Source organism: Salvelinus sp. IW2-2015, linkage group LG8 (genome assembly GCF_002910315.2).
Source record: "Salvelinus sp. IW2-2015 linkage group LG8, ASM291031v2, whole genome shotgun sequence".
Taxonomy (NCBI): Eukaryota; Metazoa; Chordata; class Actinopteri; order Salmoniformes; family Salmonidae; genus Salvelinus; species Salvelinus sp. IW2-2015.
Genome location: NC_036848.1, coordinates 22,630,154 through 22,645,506, shown reverse-complemented (window position 1 = coordinate 22,645,506; position 15,353 = coordinate 22,630,154). Strand labels below are relative to the sequence as shown.

General features: G+C 41.8%; 1 protein-coding gene across 1 annotated transcript in view; it reads right to left on the bottom strand.

Moving 5' to 3' along the window:
• LOC111967602 (GPI ethanolamine phosphate transferase 2) overlaps nt 1-15,353 on the bottom strand; it is a 120,618-nt gene that overhangs the window by 9,248 nt on the left and 96,017 nt on the right. The window contains exons 11-13 of the mRNA XM_023992763.2: nt 11,892-12,026; nt 11,509-11,683; nt 8,942-9,102 (exon numbers count right to left, since the gene is read on the bottom strand). Coding sequence (XP_023848531.1) covers nt 8,942-9,102; nt 11,509-11,683; nt 11,892-12,026 — 471 coding nt within the window. The remainder of the gene's footprint in view (nt 1-8,941; nt 9,103-11,508; nt 11,684-11,891; nt 12,027-15,353) is intronic.

The window sequence follows — 15,353 nt, the reverse complement described above, 5'->3', positions numbered from 1 at the left end:
CCCAAGTAGGCCGTCATTGTAAATAAGACTTTGTTCTTAAAAAATAAAACATCAATGGGAAAAACAGCACTATTTCCTGTCTGGTTACTAATATTGTTCAATWGATTAAAATTGGCAGGTGCATAATGGGGTTCCATTACAAAAAAAACCTCAGTCAATTTCAGACTGTGGAAAAACTTTTGAAAGTCTATAACTGTATCAAAGTCATTGGCCTGTGATGTTTTGACAAATGATAGTCCCTAAGCTAATTACCATGTCTTGCTCTGTGTATGTGGCGGGGACTTCGGGTGTTGCCATCTTCCTACGTAGTCCTCTCCTGCATTTCTTGCGGGGAAGCAGGGTTGGCGGTGGTCATGATGACGGCCTATTCGATTCCCCAAAAAAGAAGGCGCTCTAGATTGGTCACTGGAGTCAGATGTGAGGGAGTTGGTTGATTGCCACATTAGTGGCCCTCTAGGATTACGGCTGGGCTGGCGTTTACCCTTCCAGCTTGCTTGTGGGGGAGTGCCAATTGGCTGTCTCCGGCCATCCCTCCAGAATTATACCTTCTGCTCCGCAGTATCATGCTCAAACCTTTTCCGCTTTTTCCACTTGTCTTTGTCTCCTCCGCAAGTTTATCACAAATGTTTTCCATATTGGTCAGAATGTTCTCTCTTTTGTCCTTATGGGTGATCTTGCCTTCTAGATCAACATTTAACTGTGTCACTTGATCTCTAGTCGTGCTCAATTGTTCTCTCACTTCTTGTATGGTGAGCGACATTGAATCAAACAAGCATTTATTAAGAATCTCGCACCATCGGTCACAAAAAGAGGGATTGTTCAAACCAAGAACCGGTTCTTTCTATATCTATAATCCATTTCTGCCTTTCATTTGATTATCTTAGATAATCACTGAAGGTGACATCATGATAATATTGTTTTGTCTCATGGACCTGTAGATTCTTGAGAGATGTGATAACTGAGTCTGCATTGCAATCTGTTGTTGGGACAGTTTCATCAAAAAGCGAGTCCTTCATTATGATCTGGGAATAATCATCCTCTGAGAATAGAGTCTGCTATTTCAGCCATAATATCAGAAGACAGGTAGACTTGTGAAAAGGGAGTCTCAAAAATGAGTGCTGTATGGTAGAGAGTTCATGTACAAAAGCTGAAGAACATACGCACTGTGATGGACATTTAATACATGTGCTGTTCTAATAACCAATTTCTGTGTTCATGCAAGTGACTGATTGAACYAATCCTCACTTATCAGTATCTGCAATTTGGCAGTTCGCCCAGACCTTGTTTTGAGAACGAAAGATATCTCAGTTTCAAGGTCTCAGCTTAGAGAGAAGAAGCCTTGTCTGTCACATGTTATGAACCAGTATTGGTCGGTCACATGAATGAAACAAAACGGTAATGATGAATTAATCATGCTAAATCATGCAAATATAACTTATCTGTGTATAGCCGTATAGCAGACAGCAGAGCTTCTGACAGACGTTCACTATGGTGCATTAAGTTGGTTGGAACCTCTCCAGTGCACTGACAATAATCAATGACTAATTTAAGATTGACTTTGAGTGTCCCTGTGTAAGAATTTCTACAACAGCAAATCCAGGTACTTTCCGCAGGTGCTGCACACTGCTTCTCATGCTCCCAGGTGATATTTATTTATAACAAAGTTTCGACCCGTAGGTCTTCATCAGGCATCCATATCCCAGGTGGGGGTGGAAGGTCCTATATGTGACCCGTTTCAGGAAACTAGGCGTATGTCGCGGCTAACAACATCACAGGAGAGGCTTTGTACGTAACCTTTATATTTGGGGGGGGGGGCAAGAATGCCTTCTCGAACATGGGAACTTTCACGTGCCTTAATAACAAACTTGTATGCCATCTGTAAATATGAATAAAATATTTAAATTAGCCTAGTTGGCCTTTCTAGGGAGTTTTTCCCAGCCACTGTGCTTCTACACCTGCATTGCTTGCTGTTTGGGGTTTTAGGCTGGGTTTCTGTACAGCACTTCGAGATATTAGCTGATGTACGAAGGGCTATATAAAATAAACTTGATTTGATTTGATTTAGTTGGTGAAGCCACAGAAAAAGKTAAAAACCTTCCCGCTAGCCATGATTGGCTGAGATAAGGTGTGGGCTGGACATGCCGAGAGATGAGTTTGGATTGGTCTGCCATTTAGCTCGCTTCTGTCTATTTTAGCAGGCCAATAGGTAATCCTGTCTAACGCAGCTTTTTTTTTATGAATCACGTATTAAAACTTAAGACTCCACTATGCAAGTATCCATTTCAATAGAACATCACTGCAACAACTGTTTCAGAGCACTCGTCTGTGTGCCAGAGCGCAGAATAACTGATGAATTTATGAAAAGCGTAATTAAATTGTTGCTAGGAGCACAGTTAGTCACCAACGCTCTGGATAACATGAAAACAGCCTAACCAGCTCTGCTAGGGCGAGTGAAATGGTCAGAGTTTGGGTGGGGGCTAAAGCTTAAGATGATTTTTATGGCATTGTACACGGTCAATTTGAACCAGAGTGACTTGACACAACAACGGGCCAAGCAACGGAAACGGCACAGGACGTCTTATTTAATGAAAGGGGTTGCAGTCTGCCGTGAAGCACTCATCCATGTAGTATCATCAGATACGTTTCTAATTTTGTCAGAAAGTTGTTTTCATTGCAAGTTCAAGAATACTGTTAGCTAGCTAGCTGACATTAGATGGCTGGCTCGTTAGCTAACATTATGTTTATGATCTGTGTGTAGTAACGTTATCTCAGAATGCCATTTCACATGGCTAGTTATGGCCTAATGTTTACTAGCTAACTTTGCACCTATTTGGTTAACTTTAGTTAGCTATGACAATCGGTTTGTATTGCTAGTACTCTATGGATTAGGATTAAGATTCAGATTCATTGTTTAGCTAGCATGTCTAAACAAAAGACTCCACTACGCCAGATGATTACGAGCCATCAAGTTGGCCAGGTGTGTCTGACGGTGATTACGGCGATCTACTGTATAATAATGAAAAAAAATATTTGTTTCTGGAATTTGTCTTTCAGCATCAGTAGAACACGCCTGATTCCCTTCCACCAGTCATTCAAGGAGACTGGTCTAATGTCTCCCATCAAAAAGAGAGCTGGCCCAAGCAAGCACAGCTTACACTGAAGCATGAGGACTTGCAGCGAGTGGTGAACGTCATCAACAACTACACAGAGGATAATGCAATAGTGTTATAAGGACGCCACCCAGGACACAAACACTTTGGTGGAAAGCTGCTGCCATCCCATGTGACAAAAGCAGCAGTGTGGCGTCTACAAGGAATTGAACACTTGGTATGTAAAGCATAAACAACATGTTTTGATTATTTAACTGACCAACATGACTGGCACTACTTTTATTGATCTCACATTATTTCTGTATTTTCCAGAGGTACGTGTAGTCGGGCTGTGTGATCATTTTAACTTCCAGTTTCCAAGATGATGTTTCTGTAGGCTGCTGCTCTGCACATTTGTAGGTAAGTGAAACTTACCTGATAATGATGCATTACAAAATTATATCACGTTTTACATTACATTTTCTTTTCATTAACTTATCTTAATGTTCTTTTGTTGTTTGCAGGTGCACTATCCTTCTGACCCTATGCAGCCAGGTCCCATCTACTTTTTAACTCCTCGCAAGTGTGGCTTGTTTGGTGTCTGCTGTGAAGGAATACCACAACAAGTCAACTACTTGACTGATGAAGGCATGTCATCCAGCAAAGGCAGCAGCTCAGTCATCAACTACATGCACCATTTCTTTACCAACTGCGGAGTTGTGGAAACACGTGTGGACCTGAATTGTGATAGCTGCAGTGGCCAAAACAACAATTTGGTGCTCTGGTATTGTGCCTGGCGGACCATGCACAAGCTCCACCACAGTCTGGACCTTCACTTCCTGATCACAGGCCACACCAAGTTTGCCCCCGACTGGTGCTTCGCCCTCATCAAGCAGCACTTCAGAAAGACCAGAGTGAACACTGTGTCTGAGATTTATTGGTGTTGTGAAAGACAGCACTGTGACAGGGGTCAACATCCCACAGCTGGTTGGACTGGAGGATGGTACGTTGCTGGTGGAAAGCTATGTCTGGCAACAACACCTGACTCCGTACTTCAGGCTGCTGCCACAGTTCAAGCAGTACCAGCACTTCAGGTGAATATCCTTTTCAGTGCATTGTATGAGGTTGTTCTTCTTATCTAAACTTGGGAGATGAATTGATGTTGTGCAAGGTTGTAATGTCTTAATTCTTTTTGTTATTTCCTGTTTTACAGCTTCGATGCTCTGGAGCCTGGTGTTGTTGTCGCCAAGGAGCGTTCTCAGTCGGGACCAGGTTTCAGCTGCTGCGCAACGCTGACATCCTTCCTCCCATAGATGGTCTGCCTGTACAAGCACCACCTGGACTGGACACAGCTAGACAAATGTATATTTTTGAGAAGATCAGGGAGTTTTGCGACGAAGAGGCTATGGACATCACATGCCCTGCATGGACAGAAACATGCAGGGCAGGACAGAAACAGGCTCTCCGAATGTAGATTCCCTTCTTCATGCATGGTTCGGACGGAGCAGTCATCAGTACTATCTGAAGTACCTACCTATTCACATGACTCTCTCCTAACACACACGCCATACGTTGCTGCTATATTATTTATTTATCCTGCTGCTCAGCCACTTTACCTCTGATTGTATGCATACAACCACCTCATCTGTCACTATCGTTATTGATATTGTTTGTGTACATACTGTATATTTTCTTTATATTGACACTATCTATTTCTGATATTACTACTATACAAGTAACGATTTGGCTGTACCGTTTACACCTTCTGTAGAGACCCATCCACTTTGGCAAGATGTGGCTGGCAGTTTTAGCATTTCTTTCACATGACCCATCAATTTAGACAAGTGTGTCTGGGTAAGTGTCATCTAATATTTATTAAATATTTTTACCTGGACACGTTCTGTTTACCTGGAATGTTTCATCATTGTAGACTACTACCACTTTTAGTCTTAATCTTTACTACACTACTCACTGTTTAGCACATGACCTCACATGTGAGGTCCCGTGTGGCTCAGTTGGTAGAGCATGGCGCTTGCAACGCCAGGGTTGTGGGTTCATTTCCCACGGGGGGACCAGGATGAATATGTATGAACTTTCCAATTTGTAAGTCGCTCTGGATAAGAGCGTCTGCTAAATGACTTAAATGTAAATGTAAATGAATCCTTAAAGAGATGGGTGGGGCTAGCTTAAGAGGGTGTGAACAATGCTGAATGGGTGTAGACAAAGGAGAGCTCTTCACTAGATACCAAAATATTCAAAGGCCATTTTCTCAAAAGTGAGTTTTACAAGTTTGTCAACTTTCAAACCAGAATTACTTCCCCATTGTTCCTCAAATGCGGCAGGGAGCCTAGTGGTTAGAGCGTTGGGCCAGTAACCGAAAGGTTGCTAAACCGAATCGCCTGTTCCTAGGCCATCATTGTAAATAAGAATTTGTTCTTAACTGACTTGCCTAGTTAAGAAAAGGTCAAATAAAAAAATGCAGTGTATGATATACCATTTTGTAGRTCTGAGTCTCTACTTCTATCCAATGTAAAACACAATTTCAAATGTTGCTACATAAGACCGATTTAAGCCGGTCGATCACATATATAGGGGCAGTACTCAGTGACATCACTTCCTGAAATGCAGAACAGGCCACATTACTCAGACATGTAATTAATCAAGGGATTCAGATTTTTCCACCTAATTTTATGCCTGACATCTACATGTTTTAACAGAATACACAGGTGTCATGAAGAACACTATGCATGATTACATAACAGAACTACATAACCAGTAGAAATACATTTGTCTTCTCTTTGCTGTGGTGGTCACATCTCTCATCTCTATACATCCCCATTCCTATGCCGCAGGAGACACCTGCCTGGCATCTGGCAAACTAGGTGTCTGTTAACACTAGAAATGAACGGCCTTTCAGCCTATAAGTACCCGCTAGAGAACGTTGCCGGGCGTCCCCTTCAGCATACGCATCAGATGCATATCAACCTGCAAGACGCGCAATCATAAGCACCAAGGCTTGATAAATAGTGCATCAACAATTGTAAAGGATGAATTGCAATTATTAGTGGAAATATATCCATCTAAAAATACAACTAAAATAGTTAAGATGGACTCAAGGATATGTTTTGTATAATTCCACAAAGTCCTAGTGAAAAACGTAAGCCTATTTTAGTTTCTCGTACAATAAAAACACTACAGTGTAATCCATTTGATCAAGTTCAATTGTAGATTCAACCAGTGACGACATTCATTCAGTGAGGAGAGAGACGCATGGGTACCAATGCCCTTTGGCACATTTGTCTTATTTAAAAAAACATAAATATTTAGGAAAAGTCAGGGAAGGAGGAGGGCATTTTTATTTTTTGGCGCATTTTTATTTTTTACAAAATCAGACGTCGGGGGCTGTTGGCCTAAGACAGTTCTAGTGTTAATGTCATGTCCTAGGCAAAGGTTTTTACCTGAAGCTACCTGAAGAGGTAGTAATTGAAGAGCATCCCCTCTTTGGAAATGAGATCAGGCATTAGTAATGCGCTTCCAAGCCTGTCCCATACCCCCTCTCACTTTACTTCCTGTCCTCCTCTTGGGCTGGCTTTAGTATTCATCTGGTGCGCTACCTCTATCCTGACCCTATCCTCCAGGGAGCAGGATTAAAGAGGGATGACTGCTTGTAAAGGAGTGTGGGATACAGGATGTGCGTTAAGGGATACCACCTCTAGATCTCTGGAGCTAAAGAAGTTGAATTTACTAATCTTTAGAGAATTGACCCCTTTTGACACTCAGAATCCCAGCCCTGGCAATGTGTTTGCACTATCTATTTTCCAATTGGGTGCAGTCTGCACAGATTTGACAAGGACATACAGTGCCTTCAGAAAGTATTCACACCCCTTGACTTTTTCCACATTTTGGTGTGCTACAGCCTGAATTTAAAATGGATTAAATATAGCTTTTTCTTTATCACTGGCCTACACACAATACCCCATAATGTCAAAGTGGAATTGTGTTTTCCATTTAAAAAAAATACTAATTAATAAAACATTTAAAGTTGAAATGTGTTGTGTCAATCAGTATTCATCCCCTTTGTTATGGAAAGCCTAAATAAGTTCAGGAGTAAAAATTTGCTGAACATAGTGGTGGCTGCATCATGTTATGGGTATACTTGTAATTGTTAAAGGACTGGGGAGTTTGTCAGGAGAAAAAAAAAATGGAATGGATCTAAGCACAGACAAAATTCAGTCTGAATTCCCTTTTCAGCAGGACAATAACCTAGACAATAACTTAGAACAAAAGGTCAACTCTACACTGGAGTTGCTTACCAAGAAGACAGTGAATGTTTGAGAGGCCAAGTTAAAGTTTTGACTTAAATCTACTTGAAAATCTATGGCAAGACCTGAAAATGGTTGTCTAGCAATGATTTGACAACCAATTTGACAGAGCTTGAAGAATTTTGAAAAGAATAAATGGGCAAATGTTACACAATCCAGTTGTGGAAAGCTCTTAGAGACTTAACCAGAAAGACTCACAGCTGTAATCGCTGCCAAAGGTGCTTCTACAAAGTATTGACTCAGGGGTGTGAATACTTATGTAAATGAGATATTTCTCGATTTCACTTTCAATAAATTTGCAAAGATTTCTAAAAACCTGTTTTCACTTTGTCATTATGGGGTGTTGTGTGTAGATGGGTGAGAAGAAAATCAAATAAATCCATGTCGAATTCAGGCTGTTGCACAACAAAATAAGTTAAGGGGTATGAATACTTCCTGAAGGCACTGTATGTGTGTGTGCGTAAATCGTCTTTCCCCTCACCAAGAGGAGGGCTCCTGAAGGGAGGATCGACTCAGCAGCCATCGTTTTCATCAATTATTGAAAGGCTGGCGTGAGTTGAGAGGAGGCGGCCCCCATGTTGGACTGGGCTTTACACACTGCTTTGATTGCAGTATGAAGATAGTTATCACTCAGCCTAATTGGAATTAGATGCCAGTAACAAAGAGGCTTACAGGAGCTTAATGATAAAAGGCCCCTTTAAAGAAAAAAAAAYAAAAAACGTCCACCCACAAACAGCTCTCTGATTTCATCTGCGTCCTCCATCCCTTCTTTCCATTCCATAACTTTGCTAACAGCGCTCTTTAACACACAATCTGTGATGCATAGTGTAATGTATCTACATTCAAGACGTGGGGTAGCACACTTTGCTCATTTATTAATATTCTCTTTCTTTTAAGTTATGCTCTTTGAATTGTGCTCTAGGTGACTAACCTTTCGTATGAATTGAGGAGAAAATCTATTAGAGGCGCAAGCATTACAACGATGTACAAAATGTTCGAAACAATCTCTTGCATCTTTTACATATAACATCCAGGGGTAGCTTGCTGCACTGCTGTTTTAATTCCATAATAAATTGGCGCGTGGCCAAGGCGTCGACGTCTTCACCATCGTCATCGCATTATGATCCTGTCCCAATAATTACACACTGCAGTTTCATGCTAGATGGGAGGAATATACAGACTCCTTTGTCTCTGTTGAAATTTTTGGGTTTCTTCCCCCTATTGGCTTTATGTATTACGGTGTGGTCGTGCTCAATTACATTTCTGTGAATTAATTGAAAGTCCATAACTGGACTGTTTCGACAGCAGAATCAATGTTGTGAGTATATGGGCATCCTAAATAATCACTTTCAAGGCTTTTCATTTTATACTGGAATAATAACTCATTTGAAAAAATCTTGCCAAATCTTCTACTTCTTCTATGGTTAGCTGGTTCCTGGGCTGTTGTGAATCAGTGTAAGTTGGAATGAATTAACTTCTGAATGAATCATCACTAATGACATTCACTGCCGTGAGTGTACAGTAACTGACCTGTTTTCGGAGCTGAGGTAGCAGACGAGGTGGGAAGCCCAGAGCAGGGGCCCGGCGTATGTGCTGAGGGCGGTGAGGAAGACTGCCGGGGCTTCTACGTAGCTCTCCAGTCCCACAAAGCCAACCGAGATGTCCACAGTGGCTATGCTGTTGGAGTTCCCCTACAGACAGACAAACAGCCAAACAGCAGACGTACATTTTATTAAGCTTCATTTTCACAACTAACCTTAACTTACTTAGCTAACTTACTAAGTAGACAAAGTAGCTAAGTAACGTCGCTAAAGGACCTTAGTTAGACAAAGTACAGAAGTTAGCTAATGTAGCTAGTGTAGCTGACCTTGGGTAAAATTAACATATATATATACAAAGATTGCACAATACACTCAATGTTAACTTTTGAAAGAAGTCAGAAGCTGATATGAATAAAATGTGTCAGTCTCCTGCATGCTCCTCCACTTCCCAGGTAGCTAGCTATTCAAAGCTCGCTGTCTGTCAACTCTCTGGCCTTGTAAGGGTTGCAGTGACTGGGTGAAAACTCCCTTCCCCTCCACCTCATCTCTCCTCCTCCCCACTCTCTTCGGCTCCGTCTCATTCCCCTTTCCATTTCCTGACGAGGGCTCAGGAGTGACACAGATGTGATGGAAGAGCTCTCGGCAACTGCAGCGGGAGCTGAATTAATTCACTGGCTGATGAAGGCCACTAGCTCCCCTCTCTCTCACCTGGGTGTGTATGTGTGTGTGTGAAAGGACCCGTGTGTGACAAGGCCCGTTCTGTCAAAGAGCATGACAACGCCACCCTCCAACGGACAAACCCAACACCATATTTGAGTGGATCATGTACAGTGCCTTCGGAAAGTAATCACAGTCGTTTACTTTTTTGTTATGGCAAGCTTAAATAAGTTCAGGAGTAAATAAGTTGCATGGACTCAGTTTGCAAAATAAATGTATGGTTTTTGAATGACTACCTCATCTCTGTAGCCCGCCCATACAGATAATTGTAAGGTCCCTCAGTCGAGCAGTGAATTTCAAACAAAGATTCAACCAAAAAGTCCAGGGAGGTTTTCAAATGCATCGCAAAGAAGCGCACCTATTGGTAAATGGGTAAAAATGTAAAAAGCAGATATTGAATATCCCTTTGAGCATGATGAAGTTATTAGTTACACTTTGGATAGTGTATCAATACACCCAGTCACTACAAAGATACAGGSGTCATTCCTAACTCAGTTGCTGGAGAAAAAGGAAACCACTCGGGGATTCCACCATTAGGCCAATGGTGATTTTAAAACAGCTACAGTTTAATGGCTGTGATCGGAGAAAACTGAGGCTGGATCAACAACATTGTAGTAAGTCTACAATACTAACCTAAATGACAGACTGAAAAGAAGGAAACCTGTACAGAATACAAATATTTCAAAACATGCATCTTGTTTGCAACAAGACACTAAAGTAATAGTGCAACAAATGTGGCAAAGAAATTAACTTTATATCCTGAATACAAAGTGTTATGTTTGGYGCAAATCCAACACAACACATAAATGAGTACCACTCTGCATATTTTCAAGTATAGTGGTGGCTGCATCATGTTATGGGTATGCATGTAACCGTTAAGAACTGGGGAATCTTTCTGGATAAAAAAGAAACGGAATAGAGCTAAGCACAGGCAAACTCCTAGAGGTAAACCTGATTCAGGTTTGGCATTGTAACCAACTTCAGTGGGTAAATGCTCTCCTTTGATGGCCACTGGCACGTTGGAGAAGTTTGCTCTTCATGGATGAATCCCGGTTTCAACTGTACCGGGCAGATGTAAGACAGCGTGTATGCCATGATGTGGGCAATTGTGTTCGTTCTCCATAGCTTATGCCTGCCTATACCAGCAAACCCCTTGCCCACATCATGGCATACACGCTGTCTTACATCTGCCCGGGAACAGTTGAAAGAGAGCCAACGGCACCCTACTCATTCTCCTCCGTTYCAAAAATAGTGAATCTTGGGAGTTGACAGGAAAGGAGTCAAAGAATCTATTATTTTGGAGTCGACTGGATTTCGACTAATTATTACCACATTATATGGGACGTGCAAATTCACTAACATTACATTAGGATGTACAAATTCACACTCTCTCCCTCTGTGTAAAGAAATGTYCCTGCAACCACAGCGCACACAACACACAGACCCAGGTACCGAGAGGCGGGACAGACAGCAGACTGTCAAACCAGCAYTGTTTCCCTGTCATCGCTCASTTTGTGATTGACAGGCGCCTTTTCCTATCAATAGAAGATGCATATCGTTCATTCTAGCGGGACCGGGCTCGGCAGACTATTTTCTGACTAGCGAATTGAAAAGTAGCCTAGTTCATTTAAGTGGAAAAAGTACCAGGCTGAAAATGAGTCTGTAATAGGTTGTATAGCCGACAGCCGGCGCTAGTGAAAAACACTGTATGAGCCTTTATGGCTCGCAKAAGCCAAGGCGACAAACTTTTTCTTAAAAAGTCATAGCCAGGTGTAGGCATAGCCAGGTTACAAGAAACATACTCCACAATGAATACTCTATAATCTAACCGCCCGTTACCTGGAAGTAGAAGAAGGCCTGTCCGAACCAGTAGTGCATGATGGTGGTCTGGGCAGCATCGTAGTGGAGCTTCTTCCAGATGAACTGGGCCATCAGAGACTGGACCAGTAGGCAGCAGCATAGCACCGGCAGGTTGTGTGCCCGGAACAACAGGGCCACCAACAGAACCACACCACTGTAAGAAGACGTATTTATTGTCCAATAACTATGCAATATGAATAAATAAGAACAATTATTTATTCTAAACTGACTCGCATGGTTAAAACAATAAAACAWTGTACACGAATATCAGACGAAAATCTGAACAGGATTCAAAATTGCCATCTACCGATTGCTAGCCCGCCTCTCTATCCTGTAGGCTACTTGCCGTGTAGGCTACCTACCTGTAGATTTCCCACAATCCCCTGCTCTTCAGCCGGGCGTCGGCTGTGATGACCTGGGACCTCAGCAGGTCCTTGGAGCCCGTGAAGAGGATGCCCAGGATGAAGACGTACACYAAGCGTGCCTTCATCGTCCCCCTGAGGAGAAAAGAGATCAGATGAAGTGGTTAGCCTGTCGAGAACATTGCTCAAGGAACGCGAGTGTCCAAGGGCTGGCCACTCCATCTGAATGCCCAAGAGCCTGTTACTAGCCCCAGGTCCAGTTTTCAGATTTAGTTTTGTCTTACTTTCTCTTGAGTCTTTTTTGTCGATGGAACATGTTTTGTCCGTACATGTTTTTTTTAGCTGTTCTCCAGTTTCTACTGCTAACACAACACTTTAAAAATACAGAAGCATCTGCAGTAGCAGTTTTGGTGAAGAATGGCAGCAGTGTTTCACATATATTCATWAAAAAAATTGTTGCCACTGCTGCAAAAAATATGTAATTWAAAAAATATATACAGTGCCTTGAGAAAGTATTCATACCCCTTATTCATACCCCCCACTTATMCCACAGTTTGTTGTGTTACAGCCTGCATTCAAAATGGATTAAATAAATAAAAAATCTCACCCATCTACACACAATACCCCATAATGACAAAATGAAAACATGTTTTTAGAAATGTGAAAATGAATGACAGAAATATCRAATTTACATAAATATTCACACCCCTTTGCTATGGCACTCTTTCAGCTCAGGTGCATCCAATTTCCTTTGTCACTACAACTTGATTGGAGTCCACCRGTGGCCAATTCAATTTTTTGGACAGGATTTAGAAAGAAACACACCTGTCTATTTAACTACTTGACAACTAACTACACACAGTTGTCAGAGCAGAAACTATAKCATGAAGTCCAATGAACTGTCCGTAGATCTCAGAGATAGAATTGTGATGAGGCATATATCATATATAAAACATTTCTAGAGAGTTGAAAGTTCCCAAGAGCACASTGGTCTCCATCATTGGGAAATTGAAAAAAATATGGAACTACCCAGACTCTGCCTCGAGCTGGCGTCCGACCAAACTGAACAACCAGGCAAGAAGGACCTTGGTCATGGAGGTGACCAAGAACCCAATGACCACTCTGATAGAACTACAGAGTTCCTTGGCTGAAATGGGAGGACCTACCAGAAAGACAACATGCTCTGCAGCACTTCCCCAATCTAGACTTCATGGGAGAGTGGCCATACGGAAGCCATTCCTGAGAAAAAGGCACATGACAGCATGCCTGGAGTTAGCAAAAAGTCACGCAAAAAACAGAGCATAAAGCAAAAGATTCTGTGGTCTGATGAGACAAAAATMTAACTCTTTGGCCTGAATGCAAAGTGSTATGCCTGGAGAAAACCAGGCACAGCTCATCACCGTCTAACACCATCCCTTCCGTGAAGCATGCTGGTGGCAGCATCATGCTATAGGGATGCTTTTCAGCAGCAGGGACTGGGAGACTGGCAAGGATAGAGGGAACAATGAATGGAGCCAAATACTAGCAAATCTTTGACGAGAACCTGCTTTAGTGCATAGAACTTAGACTGGGGGTMAAGATTTACATTCCAACATGACAATGACCCCAAGCATACAGCCGAAGCCAAGCTGGGATGTCTTCACAACAAAAATGTGAAAGTCTGAGTGGCCCAGCTGAAGCAAAGACTTGAATCCCATTGAAAATCTGTGGAAAGACTTGAAGATTGCTGCCTCTCCCCATCTAACTTAACAGAGCTTGAKAAAATCTGCAAGGAAGAATGGGAMAAAATCCCCAAATCCAGATGTGCAAAGCTGATACAGACATATCCAAGAAGATTCTCTCTGAGATCTACGGTCAGTTCCTTGGACATGGTATAKTWTCTGCTCTGACATGCACTGTGAACTGTGGGCCCATATATTGACAGGTGTGTCACTTTCTAAATCATGTCCATCAATGGAATTGACCACAGGTGGACCCCAATCAAGTTGTAATGAGATCTCAAGGAAGACAAAAGGAAATTAGATGCACCTGAGCTCAATATGTTAATGAGATATTRCTGTATTTTATTTTCAATATATTTGCAAACATTTCTAAAAACATGTTTTCACTTTGTCATTATGGGGTATTGTGTCTAGATGGGTGTGAGAAAAAAAACATATTTAATCAATTTTGAATTCAGGCTGTAACACAACAAAATGTGGAATAAGTCAAGGGGTCTGAATACTTTATATTGTATATTTCTGCCGAGACGTGCTTTAAAATGGATAGTTGTTGACTCAATGACTGGAAGTCTATGGAAACAGCAAGCATGTCATTGCGCTAACGCTAGTAAAATGTGTTTATTTAAGAGTGTTTTACTCTCCCATGGGCCCAGAGGAAAATAACAATGATCAATCCATTTGACAGTATAAAGGGTAGGTGGATAGAGCTTAGTGTACTCTGATTAAACCTGGGAAAGGTGAATAAAAAAAATGTTGGACTGAGGCCCAATACAAAGTGAGCTTGCCCATGTCAGATAATAAAAATACAGACTTTTCCCAGACTTTTCCCCAAGCTATGACACATTGTCAAAACCTCTTGACGGAGATGACTGATTCATTGTTCATGCCGATCGAATGCCACATTTCTTTCTTCAAGAACTGAAATGTTTTAGGCCCATCTTGCTTGGCATAGACTATTTTAATATTCATCTATCTTGTATCTATTTAGTTCAAAAAAGTCCAGGGGCCTCATTTATAAAACTGTGCGGAGGATTCGCGTCAAAAGGTGGCGTACGGACGAAACACAGAAAGTGCTTAGACACAAAAATATTCTGATTTATAACACGCCGGTTTCCCTTAATAAATCACAATCAACTTGAAATTTGCCACACGTGAGCGAGCGTCTTATCCCATCCTTTTAACGCCCATAGTTGCTTATAAATAGTCAGTGAAACGCTCCTAATTAATATTCATCCTTACTGACTGCATGACGACAATGACGGAAAATCCCAACAGAAAGGCAAAATAAAAAAAAATTCACCCAGTGTTCTTGTAGGGGAGGTTGAAGCGAGAATTTTTTTGTTTGTTTGGTGGACACAGTGTGGGCATTACAAATGCCAAAAAAGTTAGAGTGGCAGCATGTGGCGGACGCTGTGAATGCTGCTGGCTCAGAAGGTCGGAACCTTTCAGGAATAAAAACGAACTGGTCCGATATAAGTGTAGGCCAAAAGGCGAATAGCCTTACACAGACAAAGTGTTTGTGCCACGGGTGGGGGAAAGTGGACACCGGAGCTCAACCTCCCTTGATGAGCGACTTGGCGGTATTAATGAATCCCTCCTGAGTGGGGGGGTCACGGACATGCAAGACGCACTGGATGATCCAGCTTTGTAATTAGTATTCCCTTGTTTGAAAAGAGTAAACCAAATGCATTCAAGTTGTTTAAACATTTATTTACACAAACAATTGTGACATTTTCTATTG